At 38.3% G+C, this 16,985-nt stretch overlaps 2 protein-coding genes across 22 annotated transcripts in view; one reads left to right on the top strand and one right to left on the bottom strand.

Annotated features, from left to right (window-relative positions):
* The window catches only part of tsn (translin), a 7,415-nt gene extending 6,565 nt beyond the window's left edge, over nt 1-850 (bottom strand). The window contains exon 1 of the mRNA XM_034304671.2: nt 669-850. The gene's annotated coding sequence lies outside the window, so the exon portion shown is untranslated. The remainder of the gene's footprint in view (nt 1-668) is intronic.
* The window catches only part of neb (nebulin), a 68,801-nt gene continuing 51,919 nt past the window's right edge, over nt 104-16,985 (top strand). For 17 of the 21 annotated variants that reach the window (XM_026911462.3, XM_034304527.2, XM_034304526.2 and 14 more), the window contains exons 1-4: nt 13,702-13,824; nt 14,507-14,619; nt 14,905-14,988; nt 16,824-16,889. In XM_026911462.3, coding sequence (XP_026767263.2) covers nt 14,923-14,988; nt 16,824-16,889 — 132 coding nt within the window. In that variant the 5' untranslated portion in view covers nt 13,702-13,824; nt 14,507-14,619; nt 14,905-14,922. Of the gene's footprint in view, nt 511-5,281; nt 5,343-6,071; nt 6,220-6,352; nt 6,437-8,245; nt 8,398-9,286; nt 13,825-14,506; nt 14,620-14,904; nt 14,989-16,823; nt 16,890-16,985 lie in introns of those variants that run through there. The other 4 variants (XM_026911519.3, XM_053234185.1, XR_008301786.1 and 1 more) reach the window with 3 other exon arrangements.

Below are 16,985 nucleotides of genomic sequence, written 5' to 3'. Positions count from 1 at the left end.
ACGGATAGGTAAGTGTAGGGTAGGTGAGAGTAGGGCAGGTAAGGTAAGGTAAGGGCAGGGCAGGGCAGGGCAGCTCCGGAGCTCCTCAGGCGCTATTAGCTGCTCTTCTCCACGTCGCTGTGCTCATTCAGCTGTGTTGCGGCGGAAGGCAGCAGCTGCAGCACCTCATCTACACCAAGCTGCGCGACCTCAATTACGCTTTTCTAACGATTATCTTCCTGAATCTGGCTATGACACTAGGCACATTATGCAGCATTTCAAAAGCAGCGGCGTTATCAATCGCTGTGTTTACTTCTCACCTCAATTTCGCCGCGAAAATATCCCCTGCATTTAGCTAAATCGCTGATTGTAACCGGGAGCTAGCTTGCTTCTGCTTTCGACTGGATTGCACAAGTGGCTTATACGAAGCAGCTGTATTTTAGACTATTTGTGTTGTCGGTGCGAAGAAAAGTCATCCAGTAGACATGGGAATCATTTTTACAAAGTTATGGAGGCTTTTTAACCACCAAGGTGAGTCATTTCTCTACATTTAAGAAGACAATGGATATTTAGCAAAGTTAGCTAGCCAGCTAGCTGACAATAGCTTTGTGAAGTTCAGATAACGTTGTGAGAAGGTTATGATATAACTTGAAACCTTTTTTAAAAACTGAGGCTTTCTAGTGGCTTACCAATGTCTGTCAGCGGTAGCAAAACGGCTTGGTTGCTGTGTAAGTGGCTGTGTTTTCATTAGCTACCTGTTTGACACTTGCTAATGTGTTTTCCGACGCTGTATGTGTCATACGCTAGCAGTTTGAAGCTAACAGCGCACAGCTAGAATTCCCTGGGCCTGGCGGAGCTCCTTTCTGTTTCAGCATTAGCAAGTTAGCACGGTAGAGGAACTGCTTGTGCGAAATATGAAAAGCTCTCCAAGCTTTAAAGCATTAAACTATTTGTTTTCCTCATTATTGAGTAACCTATTGCTGTCCGTCTGCCTTAACTACAGTCCTGGCTAACGTTAGCTGTTCATTATTATGGTTAGCGTAGGCCTGTATAACTGCAACATCTGTCTGTGCGACATAACACATCTAATATTTATAATGAATGATCCAGCAAACACATATAAGCATCAGTATTCATATTTACAATGCCTAATTCTACAGAACTGAGGTTATCAGTACATAGTTTTGCTCTGGTCAAGCCTGTCTGAAGCTGAATTGTTGCCTTGAAAGAGCTGAAACCTTAATGATGAAGCTGTTTATTTAAAATAATGTATTGAATGTCATACAGCTGCCTGCTTTGGAAGTAAACAGAGAAAGAACTAAACAAGCTCAAGATAAATAAAGATCAATAAATCAAGATAGCAGTAATGAGAGACGGTTATTCTACAGATAAATATGCACCGCGTCTCATTACTGCTATCTTGATTTATTTTATTCAGGTTAATATCATGTAAAATATGTGGTGCAGTGACAGACTAAAGAAACCCCTCAATGTCCACGAAATGACAGACACAAGATCCGAGGCAGCGCTGACTGAGAAGGACCTGTGTGTGATAGCCTGCAGTATCCATGGCTTCTCGTTCATTATAGATGATGTGACCTAGTATTGGCTTAAACCCTGGCATTGCTTAACCGGCTGAACGATTGCTCAGGTTTCACTTGAAAGTCAACTTGTCTAGAAAATACATCAGTGTTTTCTTGTTTGCAGCATAACAGTGAGATACACAACTCTCAGACCTTTCTTAAACTCTTCCATAAAGTTGAGTGACTGGACAAGCCGTTCCATTTCAGACAACACAGCCTCCAAATATCATTTAAGCGTTACTCGTGACATTTAAACCATCGTCGCTTTAGTTTAAAGTGTTCAGAATTGGAATACAAGCCCTTCGAGTATGTTTTTACTAAACAGAACTATTCACAGAACAACTGTAGTTCATGCTTAGTGAAGACCATACTCTGTTAAGAGGATAATTGTCATTTGAGTACAAAAAAAAATGTTATCAAGATATTTTCAAGATACACACATGCCCAGCTGAGTACGTTAATGTAATAGCACCAATGGATAGAGTTGAGTATTTGTAAGTGGAGTGCTGTAAGATAAGTATGTGTTATTCCAACTACTACATGGATTAAAATAGCCTTAGGGATAGTTTAACAATGCTGTGTGTCTAGACAGTTTCTCTGTCCTTGCATTCGTAATAGGGAAGTGGGATTTCCTCCGGTGTCTTTTGCACTCACACAGGATTTTATGTTTTTTTTTTTTTTTAAACAGACAATTATGGTAAATGTAAATTTTTTCCTTGTGCAAATTACTTGGAAGTATACAATGGAAGCTGCTGCACCCTTCCTACATTGCAAAGCAATTACCCATAGCCACACCTGTCTTACAGTCTCAGTGAGACGCCTCGCATGACCACAGACTTAGTGAAAACCCCGAAACTCAGTTAGTTATCTTCGTGGTGAATAGAAGGATAGGTCCTCATTTCTGTCTTTGATTCCATGATGCATTTTCTATAAGAAAACCTTTATTTTCTTTGAATTTTTGAGGCCATAGTGTTTTGTCATTGGCTCCTTATTGGATGTCCAGTCAGAAGTGACAAAGACAACAGACAGGGAGCTGATATGCCATGTGGGGGATCAATGTTCAGTTGCCGTGAAAAATAAATCACATCCTTGGAGAGTGGTCCAACCTTTAGACCCAAGATAATATAGCTCCATTATCTGTTTAAAATCCCTTAATGAATATATGAGGCTTTAATTCTGTCAAACCTAAATGTCTATTTCAAACCTCTACTTCTCCTTATTCTTCTTAAAAAAAAAAAAAAAATAATGAAAGTAAAGATAAGCATTAACATTGCATTAGGATTTAGGATTATAACTTTTGATCAGTTTGTCAAATGAAAAAAAGAGTGACCAATATGGAGTTTCCATCTAGCTCTCATTTTTTTGCATGTCTTTTTGGAAATTTTTTTAAAACAAAAACTTTGAATGGAAAGTTAGTTTTGATTGTTCAGTAATTGGCCCATCCTGGTACCTTGTTAATAGACAGATTATAGCCCCCTGCTTTACCGATACCTTTCTTTACCCGATTTTGTTCTTGGACATAAAGAGATCAATAGCAACTACAATATAGTATTATACATTATATGCCCAAAAGTTTGTGGACAGCTGACCAAACACCCATATGTGTTTTCTGAATATCCCATTCTAGATTTAGTCCCCTTTTTGCTGTTATAATAACCTCCACTCTTCTGGGAAGGCTTTCCACTAGATTTCGGAGCATGGCTGTGGGGATTTGCTCATTCAACCACAAGAGTATTAGTGGGGTCAGGCACTGATGTCAGGGGAGGAGGCCTGGGATGCAGTTGTCATTCCAGAATCTCAAAGGTGTTCAGTGGGGTTGAGGTCAGGGCTCTGTGCAAGACACTCGAGTTCTTCCACATCAATCTTGGCAAAACATGTCTTCATGGAGCTCGCTTTGTGAACAGGGGCAGTGTCATGCTGGAACAGCTGTGGGTCTCCTAGGGAAATTGTAATGCTTCAGCATACAAAGACGTTCCTGACAATTGTGCGGAACCACATATGAGTAGGATAGTCAGTGTCCACATACTTGCCATATAGTGTATTTCATATTATGTTGCCTTATTGAGATGCATCCCCTATGAACATATGTCCACAGCTACTATCTGCCTGCTTACACAAACACTTCTTATGTTGGAGGTTAAAGTACATGAATTTGAATTGAATGTTGACAGTAGTCACCTGCTCTCCATTGCTATTACGTGCACTTTTTGGAAGCTTTACCATTTTAAAATGACTTTCACTGAAACTGAGCTAAAAACATTCCTGAAAAGTTAGTGTTGTACATTTGCATTGATGCAGGGCATTGCGATCATGCTTGTTGTACTCTGTCAGGCAGAATGCGTCATTAACACACCTGCTTTGTACTCATAACTAAGGTATTTCTAGCTGGGTTTCCTGCTGTATTTCTCAGTCTGTAAATAATATCTTTATTCAGTATATCATATCTGCAGTTAGGAACAGTGCTTACATTCAAAGGGACACAGTGTACGTACGTGTTAAGACATTAATGGGTGAAGCACTGTATTACTATTTTCCATTGTGATGCACAATGTTTTTTACATCACCTTTCCTTATTCAAATTCTGGTAAATACAAAACGCTTCTAATTAAGGGTTATGCTCTAGGTTAATTATGAGTTCAGTTAATTAGGTAATTAGCCAGTACATTTACAAGGGCTAGTTTTGTGACACAGTTGTAGGAATTTGACTTTGTCACTAGCACTCTACTTTGTTGCTCTGCGTGTCAGTTGGTTCAGGAGTGATGTATGCACATGGCTTAGGCTTGTTAGAGGAACAGGCTGACATTTTCACTGTTTAACCAAGAAATGTGGTTTGGTTTGTTCCAGATTCACAGCTGTGTAACAAATGAAAGTATAAATGTATGCTTGAGAAAGCGTGTGATGTCTTACTCCTAGTGTCTGCTGGGTTTGTAATGGCTACATTTGTGGATTCTGTCTTCAGATATATGCATTACATTTCATAAACATTATTCAGTCCAACTACTTTGAAAAAAGTAAGATGAGAACCCAAATTGAGAACCCCACTTTCACAACACAGCCTAGATGACTAATCGGGTGTTAAACTCAGACTGCCTTTAAGCTTGCATCTCCTCACATAAGCATTTGAGATTATTTTTTGGTATTTTCTAATTAACTGTATAAATCAGACATGGTAGCCTGCAAGCAAAACTCATTATTTAAATAAAACATTAGTGTATTTAGTTATATTCACTATAGTCATTTTGGGTGCTTTGATTTTGCAGCTAATGCTGTTTGTGTTACATGTGAAACCAGTAGCCCAGACACTCAGCGCATGCAGTTTTCATGTCCATGCCAAACGCCCGCAGGACGCGTAGTTAACAGCAAGTATAAATCAGCCTTTACATGTTTGGTGGCCTAGTTAGTGACTTTATGATCCATCCACTGTTGGAAACAAAACGATTTATAACTTACTTGTACTTAATGTCATATCAATGAAGACTGATTTTGTTAAGCAGTTCACTTGTGAGAATATGAATAAAAGATAGTTTAGTTTCTTGACATCATTGTTGTTGTAGTACAGTAACTTACTAATTAACTCTGACATGAGCATTATTCAGTCTCAGTCTGTTGTTTTGTTTTGTTTTTTGGTGGTGTGAATTGGTTATGTAAGAGCTTTAATAATTTTAGTGATTTTGTTGGTAGGGTGAAAAATCCTTACCATATTTTATTTTGTCTTTCAGAGCATAAAGTCATCATTGTTGGACTGGACAATGCAGGAAAGACAACAATCCTTTATCAATTGTAAGTACTGAATTTATCTTGAAACTTATTCAAGAAACTTTTTTTTTCAGATTATTGTTGAAAATTATTCTAACAGTTAATATAAAGCATAACTATTTTTTTTGTTTGTTTCTTATTTATTTTGAATATCTCAAGATATTAAGAATAAAAATGGAATAATTCATGAATATTGGAAATATGATAAAATTCCCACAGAAGTGAAATGTTGTTGTTAAATTTATTGTTCCTGTTTTCTTTTCCCCTTCTCTGGAATCCTAGATCCTGTTAATTACTGTGGTCATACAAGGGAATATGTCGCTGTAACTAATACTGCTGAGTTTAATTCAGCCGTAGCACTTCCCAGTCGTAAGAAAGCCTGAGTGGCTAAAGGTTTCTGTTTTATGTGAAACCTTTGAGCATATTCTAGTAGCAGAGATGTTATCTTCAAAACAATTTTGTGAATGTAATTTAGTGTTCCTTGTGTAACAACAGTGGAAACTGCCATTCTTGTCACACCACACCAAAGCTCACAGGAAGGTTTCTATGCCAATACTGTATAATGGAGATACTGAGCATATTTGCTGTGGTATATGGCCGTGCTGTGTGGCTTTTTTTTTTTTTTTTTTTTTTTTTTTAAATTTAAACCAAACTATTATTCATATGACTTCCAACAGTATTCAGTTTATCTAAATAAATAGTACTTTAATTATTATTAATTATTGTTTTTTTTGGTGTGTGTCTGGCTTTCAGTTCTATGAATGAAGTAGTTCACACCTCACCCACGATAGGCAGCAATGTAGAGGAGATTGTGGTGAACAACACCCATTTCCTCATGTGGGATATAGGAGGCCAGGAATCTCTGCGTTCTTCATGGAATACCTACTACACTAACACAGAGGTACGACATTCAGGTTTCTTGTCGTTATGTGCAAATTCAGTGTGCTAGAGTTTTGCTCCTCTCGACTGTACTGTATACTGATTTTATACTAGACAGAAATATTTCATTATATTCTATTCTCATGATTCTACAGTTTGTGATAGTTGTGGTGGACAGCACAGACAGAGAGAGGATCTCTGTGACCAGAGAAGAGCTCTACAGAATGCTAGCTCATGAGGTGAGTCCTACATTTGCATAATGGTTACCACACACCGACACCACCTCCATTTTGCTGATATTTCTATTCAAATTAGTCGGGATTTGCTGATGTGTAGTGTCCTCCTTCCACACTGCACACGTCACAGCCTTATCAAAACAGAAGAGTGCTTACACGCTCTGTACAGATATGGCTGAATTAATCAGCGATTTTTTCCTCACTGATGTTAGCATGATTAGAGGACAGTGAAGAGACAACGATGAGGCACGTGTTTGAATGCCCTGTGTGACGTTTACCTCAGGTAATGAGATTAATGTGGATGATGGTGATAACTCGTTTAACTCGTTAGAAAATTTGCAGTAATGTTGTATTTCCATAAGTATATTAGGTTACACATGTAGAATTAAAAGGAGTGTCTTTTAGAGAGTCTGAATGAAATCTTTGAGTTTAACTGTCTTTCTTTTCACTTTTGGGCATAAAAAGTTAATGTTAAGATGTTACAACTTTATTTCTAGTTGAGTTTCATGCAAAAGGGTAATATATCCCATTTTTTTTTAAATAAGAAAAGTCTGTAATGGCTGCCACATACACTCACTGAGCACTTTATTAGGAACATTATACTAATACTGGGTTGGGCCTGCCTTTGATCTCAAAACAGCCTCAATTTTTCATGGCTTGGATTCCACCGGATGTTGGAAACATCTGGTGCATGTTGACATGATCACATCACGCAATTCCTGCAGATTTTCAGGTGCACTTTTATAATGCTAATCTCCTGTTCTACCACATTCCAAAGGTGTTCTACTGGATTCAGATCCGGTGACAGGGAAGGCCACTGAAGAACACTGAACTCATTGTCATGTTCATGAAACCAATTTGAGACAACACGGTGTATTATCATGCTGGAAGTAGCTATTAGAAGATGGGTAAACTGTGGCCATGAAGGGATGCGCATGGACAGCAACAATACTCAAATAGGCTGTCAGAATCAAGCGATGATTGATTAGTATTAACGGGCCCAAAGTGTGCCAAAAAAACATTCCCCACACCATTACACCACCTCCACCAGCCTGGACTGTTGACACACGGCAGGTTGAGTCCATGGATTCATGCTGTTGGTGCCAAATTCTGACCCTACCATGTGTGTGCCTCAGCAGAAATTGATATTCATCAGACCAGGCTATGTTTTTCCAGTCTTCAGCTGTCCAGTTTGGTGAGCCTGTGCCCACTGCAGGACCAGCTTTCTGTTCTTAGCTAACAGAAGTGGAACTCAGTGTGGAACTCGGTGTGGAACTCAGCCCATCCATCTCATGGTTCAGTGTGTTGTGCATTCTGAGCTGCTTTGTACACCGTATACCATAATTATACAGAGTAGTTATCAGAGTTTTCTATCTGCAGAACAGCTGCTCACTGGATGTTCTTTTTTTTTTTTTTTTAAATTTCACCATTCTGAGTAAACTCTAGAGACTGTTGTGTGTGAAAATCCCAACGGTTACTCAAACAAGCCTGTCTGGCACCAGCAATCATGCCACAGTCAAAATCACTGAGATCATGTTTTTCACATTCTGATGGTTGATGTGAACGTTACCGGAAGCTGCTATCCTGTACCTGTATGATTTTATGCATTGCACTGCTGCCACATGATTGACTGATAAGATAATTGCATGAGTGACTGTATGTTTGTTTTTATTCAGACTCATGTACAGATGCTCTAATGTGAGTGCTGAATTGTGATCACTTGTCATGAACTGTAAAATGTATTAAGGAAATTTGAAAAACCCCTTACATTTCATTCATCTTTCAGTGGTTTGCTTTCAATTTTTTTCTCAGGACCTTAGAAAGGCTGGTTTGTTGGTGTTTGCCAACAAGCAGGATGTGAAAGGTTGTATGACAGTGGCTGAAATCTCACAGAGCCTACAGCTTACTTCTGTTAAGGACCACCAGTGGCACATCCAGGCCTGCTGTGCTCTCACAGGAGAGGGGTAAGAATATATTTGCTTTTTTCACACTAATGGCCAGTTTTCTGTAGCTGAATACTTTTGAAGTTTGTACCCAAGTTTGAGGAACACTGGGGCAATGGCACTGACTAGATGATGATTTCACTGTTCGCTCACCTGATAAAATTTTTTTTATTAATTATGATGCTTAGTAGGTATGTTTGCCTACAGAAATAACCAAACTGCATTGATCTCTGGACATGCAGAACAGTGGTGTGTGTGTGTGTGTGTGTTTATGTTGGGACGAACTGATAATTTGAGCTTCAGAAATTAGCCAAAATGACAACTTTGGTGTTCAGCTGAATTTACATTGTTAATTTTTTATTTTTTTTTTTAAGATTACAATACTATGACAAACACATTACTGTGTGTTACAAATGTGCACCAACGAGTTGTTGTTATTTGATCTGTACACCCTGCATGATTTGTGCATTTTTACATGTGCGTACCCTGTATCACATTTTCCTGTAACGTATACTTCTTTAATGTCTATACTGAATTTGTAAACACTCTTTTATGCTGTATGTTTTTCATACTACATTTTGGCTTAGTCTCACTACTTAGTGTGTAAATTACTTAATGAATAATTTCCTTAACTCTTTGTAATTTATGCCATGTGATGCATTATAGTCAATTTGCAGGGTTTATATACACAGAATTACATACTGAGAATGGAGATTTAACTTTTTAAAGAGCTTCTTAATGCATTTAATCTAGGACTAGAGAAGGTCCAATAGGTTATAATGGTTCAGTGCCAAATAAATGAACTTCGAAGCATTCCGAGTTTGTTTATATTAAACAGTTAATCTGCAAATATGATGACTCGTTCCCTAATGCAGTGTAATGATTGAAATGAAACCTGTTCTGTGTGCAGACTGTGTCAGGGACTGGAGTGGATGATGTCACGACTGCGAGTGAGATGACTTCTGACTGTAGCAAACGGTGCACTCTCTTTCTCCTCCACGCGTGGAGGCCAACTGTCGCTCACTGTGAAGGTGGCCTGGAGATGTCACCTGGACTCGTGTGATTAATTTATTACAGCTTGTGGAGAACTGTGAACAGAAATCTTCAACTAACTATTCAAAAGGTTCAGGATGTGCAAAACCACATAAACTCAGTGTTTTTCTGCTCGGTTGCTCTCTAAAGAGTCTAACAGGAAAGATGCAGAGGCGCATGTGGACTGAGCGCATGTGTAACTGAGTGAGGCTCTGCATGGAGTGACTTTGCAGTATTGTCTGACTGCCTGACATAGTATTGCACAGTGTGTTCAGTCCAGTATTTACCTTGACCTTGAGCCTGTGTCTGAACCTCTCAGAGCCCAGGGCATCAAATAGAGACTAAAAATACCCTGCAAGGGAAGACTCACTTTATGTTTAAAAAAAAAAAAAAGTGAAATAAAGTGTTTTTACCCATGAAGGCTGCAGCTTTTTTGTCACTTGCCTTTTGGTGGTGCTGTGACACATTTATTGATGTAAGACATCACTATTTTTGTCATTTTCTCCCCTGTTGGGACAGAAAACAAAGTCTGTAGTGGGAATGATGCTTTGATATGTTGTTCATTTTAAAAGTAATGTGCACCAAGTGTTCAGTTTCTAATAATCAGTTCAGTTTCATGATTTCAAATTTCTAATAGTCTAAAGTAATATGGGCTTATTGAGTAATAGCCTCTTCCTTTTTAACTGATCAGTTTTACGTGAAATGCCTCGCAAATGTTTTAACTCCTCCTTTGAACCTTTCTACATTTTTTCAGGGTTACAACCTGGAAATGTAATGGACTTAATAAGAATTTTTATCATTTGATTTATATCATAAGTCTAAAGTCTAAAGTGCAGAATATGTTTTTAATTGTGACACAATGATTGAAAGCAGAAATGTGTTGTTTGCGTAAGTATTTACTCACTGGGTCAATATTTGATAGAACTGCTTTTGGCTGTAATTACAGCTGCAGGTCTTCTGGGATATGGCTCGACCAGCTTAGTGCATCTGGATTCTAATATTTTTTTCCACTCTTCTTGGTAAAATTGCTCAGGTTCTGTGAGATTAGATGGAGACCATTGGTGAACACCAGTTTTCTTAGGGCTGTTCTTTCATATTCACATTCTAGGATGTTTTGAATGACTCTATTGTAGCTTTGACAATATGCTTATTGTTGTTGTCCTGTTTGGAAGGTAAACCTCTGCCCCAGTCTCAAATGTCTTGCAGACTGGAACAGGTTTTCTTCTCGGATTGTCCAGTATTTTGCTCCATTCATGTTGCTCTCACCCAGTTTACCTGTCCCTGCTGATGAAAAGCATCTCCACAACATGTTGCTTCCACCACCATGCTTCACTGTGTGGATGTTGTTCTCAGGGTGAGGAGCAACATTGGGATTCTGCCAAAGCTAGTGCTTTGCACCAAGGCCAAAATGTTCAGTTTTGGTCTCATCAGACCAGAGAATCTTTTTCCACATGTTTGCCGAGTCTTTTGGCATTCTTCTCACCACTCCATGAAGCCAGGTTTGTGATGTGTCCAGGGTATGGTTGTCCTGTGAAGAGCTTCTCAAATCTGAGCTGTATATCTCTCTGGCTACTTCAGAATTAGCTTTGGCTTGTTGGTACCTTCTCTGACTAATGCCTTCCTTTTCTAGGTACTGACTTTTAGTGGATGGCATCCTTTAGGTAGAGTTGGGTTGTGCCACATACCTTCCATTTTTAATAATGGATTTAATAAGACTCTCCTGAATGTTCAGAGTGTGGGATGCTTTTTTATTTTATTTTATTTTTTTTTTATTTTTAAATAACCAAATCCTGATTTATACTTTGCCAGTGTGTTGTCCCAGACTTGCTCCTTCATGGTACTGTTTGTATGGGTATGTTCTCCAACAATTTCTGGGGCCTTCCATGAACAGGTGATTTTATATTGAGATCGACATCAATTTAATTCCACACAGTTGGACCCCATTCAACTAATCATGTGACTTTTGATGGTAACTGGTTGCACTAGAACTAATTTAGGGGGTTTTAAATTTTGCAAACGATTAATTACTTTTTTGTGTAGATTCATGACATGCTAATTAATCAAGCCTAATGAATCAGTAATCCTAATTAAGTCAGTTTTAATTTCAGGTTGTAGCACTACAAAGTGTTGAAAAGTTCAGGGGGTTTATGGTAAGGCACTGTAACTTAGATGATTAGGTATGTAGAGAGGAATGCTGTACAAAGATACCATTTTTGTTAATTTGAATATCCTGGTGCTTAAAAGAACTTTCCAGCACTTTTTATCAGATATGTAGCGTATGCTCACTCACCACAGACCATCAGCTGCCCAGTTTTTCAAAATCTGTTACCTCTTCACAAACAAAGTAAACAACTTGTCTTTCTTTAAGGGTGTTAGCAAACATGCCTTTTTCTTCCCCCTCTGTCTGTATTTAGCCCACTTACCTCAGTGATTTGGCAAGTGATTCTTTTCCACTGTGACAGGCAGCGGTGCTTTATTGAGTGCGAGTGCCAAATTATTTGTAATATTTCAGCTTAATCCCCATGACTCATTGTTTACCAATGACCAAGCGATTTGATGTCTTTCTCCTTGTAGCCTGTGATTCACTTATCATGTCATCCTACTGTTGATTAATAGACACTGGCGGCTGTCGATTGATGCTGTCATTTGCTCTAGAGTAGCCATTCTCGAATAAACACAAACACAGTATATAAACACAGTCATTTTTATTATAGCTTTTTGACTCAAAGAACACATAGATGAGTAGAGATTTATTAAAGATTTGTGGTTTTATTAGAAGCTTGGTGCAATCCAAGCTCATAAAACCTCAGTTTGAAAACCTGAGCTCCCTGCTGGCTGATGCGGTGATCTGGTACCCTTCCATTCTGATTGCTGATGCTGTAGGAAGTATGAGAGTTTGAGGACGGACAGAGCACCCCAGAGAAGGAATGAAACACAGCTGTTGGTGTCATTCACCCTCTGTAGTTCTCATCTGCACAGGAGACATGAGGATCCGCAGACTCAAGCAGGAGCGTCAGAGAGGTGTCAAGAAGAAACAGGTCAAAACAGCATCACCTGGGCTGCAGCGAAGTAGTAACCTGTTCACTAGCAGAATGTAAGGAGCTAAGATAATTGATGAGAAATGACCTGTGTGACAAGCTGTATTGTAATAATGTCTGTTATTATTTTTTTTTATTTGGACCCTGAATTCTGTACACATGATTCTGCAATATGAGACATCACTTACACATCCTTGGGTTAACAAATGTCAACTAAAATAAGGCAAGCCAGGCACCTGTGCTGTGTTTGGCAGAGAAAATATTCTGTAACACCTTACCTGAACCCTGCATTAGAAGACTGACATAACACGGATGTTATATATGCAGTGGCAAGTGACAATGTCCTGTTATCACTAATAGTAGTTATTAACTTTTTATTAATAGTTATTAATAGTTATGAATAGACAGTTATTAACTGTCATGTTTGACACTATAACAGATAATGTCCCATGTTTTTTATAATGTGCAGTCTAGTTAGCATATGTTTTATGACATAACATTTTATGTCCCCTGTCATAACACTTGACATGTTGCATATTAAACTTATATTTCTTTGTATTTTAAAATTGAATTACAGGTGCTGCTAGGTTGACCTCTTTACAGAACAGTTTGCAAATTTACAACTTGTCCATCTTTTTGGATTTTTACCTTTAACTTTTTCCATTTTTTAATTTATGTCCTTATGTTTTGTTTTGTTCCCTTTGCTGTTTTCTATTTCTTGTTGAACTTCTTGTTGAATTATGCCATGGTTGCAATTGTAATAATTAAACAATAATTATTATGGTAATAATAAAAATAATACAACTATTATTGAAATAATAAAAAAGGCAAATTTGGTGAAATGATGTTGTGAAGTGTTATAACTGCTCTGATGTAAGAACAATAGTGAGCTATAGTCCATAATTTCTTATGTGTATGTAGGTAATGGATTCTGTCATGATGTGTTCATGACCTATTATTTACCAGGTATAAGACACTGTCAGAAGGACTTGGCATGGCATTTGTCAAAGCATATTTGTTGACAAGGTTACATTAGTGATTTTTAACATCCTCATAGACTTGAGTCTCCATGTAATCCTGCAACACCTCTGCCAAAAGTGACAATAACAGTGTAAACATCTATTTTTCCTTAATCCCACTGCTCCTTTTGCATAGTTGTGTCTCACTGGATTTGCTGAACAGGTGCTCTTTTCCTAAAGGCATCACTACTATATATTTAGCTGTTGAAACCTGAGAATGCTGCTCTCTGATTGGCTGGTTGGAGCACATGATAACTGGAGTGCGACTGCGGTTGTGAGCTGTCGCCCAGCGTTTCTCAGGAGGGAAGAGTTGGGGAGGCTCTGGCAGCTTGGGAAACACTATAACTTTAAATTCACTGGTAAGCAAAGAAATTCAACAAAGCAAACAACAATTCAGATTTCCCTCTCCAGCGTGCACATTGCTTTGCATGGCCTCCTGTGGATTTTCTATTCTTTTGCCATTGGATGGAAGTGAAGCTGAGGGTCGGTTCTTGACACAGTCTCTTATGAAGCACTGTTCAACCTCCTCTGACCGGGCAACATTACAAGAACTCTTAAACTCGCCAATATTGTGATGCTGGAACTTCTCTCTCTCTCTCTCTCTGGAATCTATGCCTCTACACTTTGGATCACTATCTGAGACCCCTCACCACTTTGAACGGGAATTTGCTTAAATTCTCGTTTTCTCTTCTCCATTATCTTATCTTTAATGAAAAGATCATTTTAATGTGAAATTCTGTGACTTTGGTGCTAAAAAAGGCTAGTTAGTATGCAGTCCTATATTTAACCTGCAGCCTCAGAAGGCATTGCAGTTCTGCTAGCTAAACAAAGCCAGCCAATCAGGTCTTGGCATTAACTTTCATGACACATAGCTGGAGCGTCTAGGAGCAGCTGTCGTGAAGCTTCATCCAGGAGCTGCAGCTCTTTTGGGGGTCTTGGGTATCAAACTGTTTGACCAGCTGAGGCCTGCAAAACCCTTTAAACAGACAACATTTTGTGTAGTTCAGTGAAAAGTGAATTTACATCTCTGTCTGTGTTTAGGTTTGCAGGAATACGTTAAGTGGAGTATCAGTTTGGGCTCCTAGTAGATGGAAATTGAGCACCTTTCTGATTCTACTGTCACTGGATAGACTACTGGAATTGTGTTTGGTCAGGTATGTATGCATCTGTAAGAGGAAAATATTCTCGTCTCCATAACATTATCTTTGCTCTTGGGGTTGATAGATGGTTTGAGGCCTATTTTTAGTATGGGTGCATGGTGTGCCCTTCAACTGATAGCAAGGAGAGAATAAATATTTTGTACAGGTATTACAACAATGCTTTTTGTTGTGGGGATTTTTGTTTAAGCTTCATGTAATATGTATTTCTGTAGATCTCATTCCTATTTGCATATAAAGTAGATTAAAGGAAGTGTAACGCTTGTTTATTGGCTCATGTAGATCCACTAAGAGTGTCTGATGATGGACACCGAAGAATATGAGGAAGAGTATGAGGAAGAATATGAGGAAGAAGTGGTGGAAGAGGTAAGATATGAGTTAACCTCTCTTGATGTAGTCTACAGTGCAGGTCTATTGGCAGGTCCTATGAATAGAGAACTGAGATACCACTACAGTCAGCAGTTCAGTGTGCGCTTACCCCAATATTCATGACTTAGAGCTGGCTCCCATTTCAGATCACCTCCTCCCAGTAGCACCCGTAGTGCAGTATAAGACCTACATTTCACCCCCTCCACCCCCTTACCCCCAAATTAATCCCAGCTATAGCAGTCAGTGATTACTGAAGCACCTGCAATAGCAGAATGCTCGTTATGTATACCACAATTTTTCTGTTATTTATTGTTATTGTTGATGATGTGTTACAAGCTTCTTATGTAAAATGCCTGAATGGAAGTAACCATTGTTAGATATGATATTCTCACACTAGCTGTGGAACCTTTATACTAACAGTGGGATTACGTTCTGTTCGAATGCTACAAGATCCCCTGCAAGCCTCATTTAGAGTTGCAGTTTGCTGAAAATGGTAAATACACACAATTTCAAAAGTTCTAGAAAGATCACTAGATATGTCCATTTGCAATTTTGAGAGCTGTCCACTGTCACAGGATCCCAACCTGTTATTTTTGTTCAGCATCTCACAATTAATCACTTAGATTAGCGTAATACTTCTTGAAGCTTCCAGGGGCTCTTGCTCAAGCATACTTGTGCTAATTGTACACTTTGTAACTGTTTTCATTTCTCTTTCTTTTTTTTTTTAATTTTAATTCACTTGTCACAATTCAGCAACTTTGTTATACAGTATCTTCTGGTAATGATACTAAAAAGATTAATAGATGATTATATATCTTTCTGTCTAATATACTTTTTCACCATTAGTGGAAAAGTAGTGTTCAGCTTTGACATGGGTTATTCTTACAGTAGATACAAATATAGAAGTGTACATCTGTGGTAGACTCGTAGGAAGGCAAATGAGAAGAGAGGCACTGTAAATCACACTCATCAAGACTTCTAGCCATTAATGTCACACTGAGAGAATGCTTTGCTGGGGGTTTTAATGGGAAAAGACACCTACAAGTGGTGAAAAGGGAGAAATCTGCAATACATTCAAGGGCAAGAAGTTTATCAAAGCATATTTATGTATCTATACAATCCCATAGGTATGAACTTGGAAGCATCTAGACACTGTATGCTTTTTCCAGCTCTGATTTTAATCTGATAATGTGTAACTTTTTAATACTGATGCTGTGCAATTACATGAAAACAGTATTTAGTGTAGCCCTGAGAATATGTAACATTTTGTGATTTAGACCATAAAACTATAAGCGTTTGAGGTAGCAAATAATAGTTTTGCTAGCAGGACTAAAGAGGACCAAGCGGTATATATGGTATACAAACTGAATAGCGAAAACTATATTATAATGAAGTGTATTTTTCAGGAATTAATGACCAAATTATGTGTGTTATGATTCATTGTAATCTTTTTTATGAGCCACTGTTTCTGTTTGTCACCATGACGTTTGCTGAAAACAATAATAGATATGAGCTCAGCTAGGTGCTTAAGTGTTTGAGCACAGGAGGGTCAGTCAGTCAGACCAGCCAATCTATTACAGGCTGCTGTCAGGCAAAATAACCCAATTATTCTACCAGAAAAAATGACGGCAAAATGATTAGCATTATTAATATCTATTAAGAAATGAGCTGTCATACGAATATAGCTTGACCTACATATAAATACCTGAAATAGCTAAAAAGAAAAAATTATTATTAGGAATTTCACAGACACAGACACACACATGTTTTAGCTTGTCTCTAGTTGCTGTGAACAACATTTTAAAAGCCCAGAGTTTGTCCTATATTTGTAGCATTATGAGGAGTATACGACTGGCTACACTTCCTCAACCAGCTCACGTCAGGCTCAGGTTGGAGAGGTAAATGGCCTCCTTCCAGGGTCCCCTGCCTGGTCTCGCATGTCATGAGGGTTATTCCAACAGCAACACCAAAAAAACAAACAAACAAAAAAAAAA

The sequence above is a fragment of the Pangasianodon hypophthalmus genome, chromosome 5 (assembly GCF_027358585.1).
Source record: "Pangasianodon hypophthalmus isolate fPanHyp1 chromosome 5, fPanHyp1.pri, whole genome shotgun sequence".
NCBI classification, from domain to species: domain Eukaryota; kingdom Metazoa; phylum Chordata; class Actinopteri; order Siluriformes; family Pangasiidae; genus Pangasianodon; species Pangasianodon hypophthalmus.
This window is presented reverse-complemented; position numbering and strand designations above follow the sequence as displayed.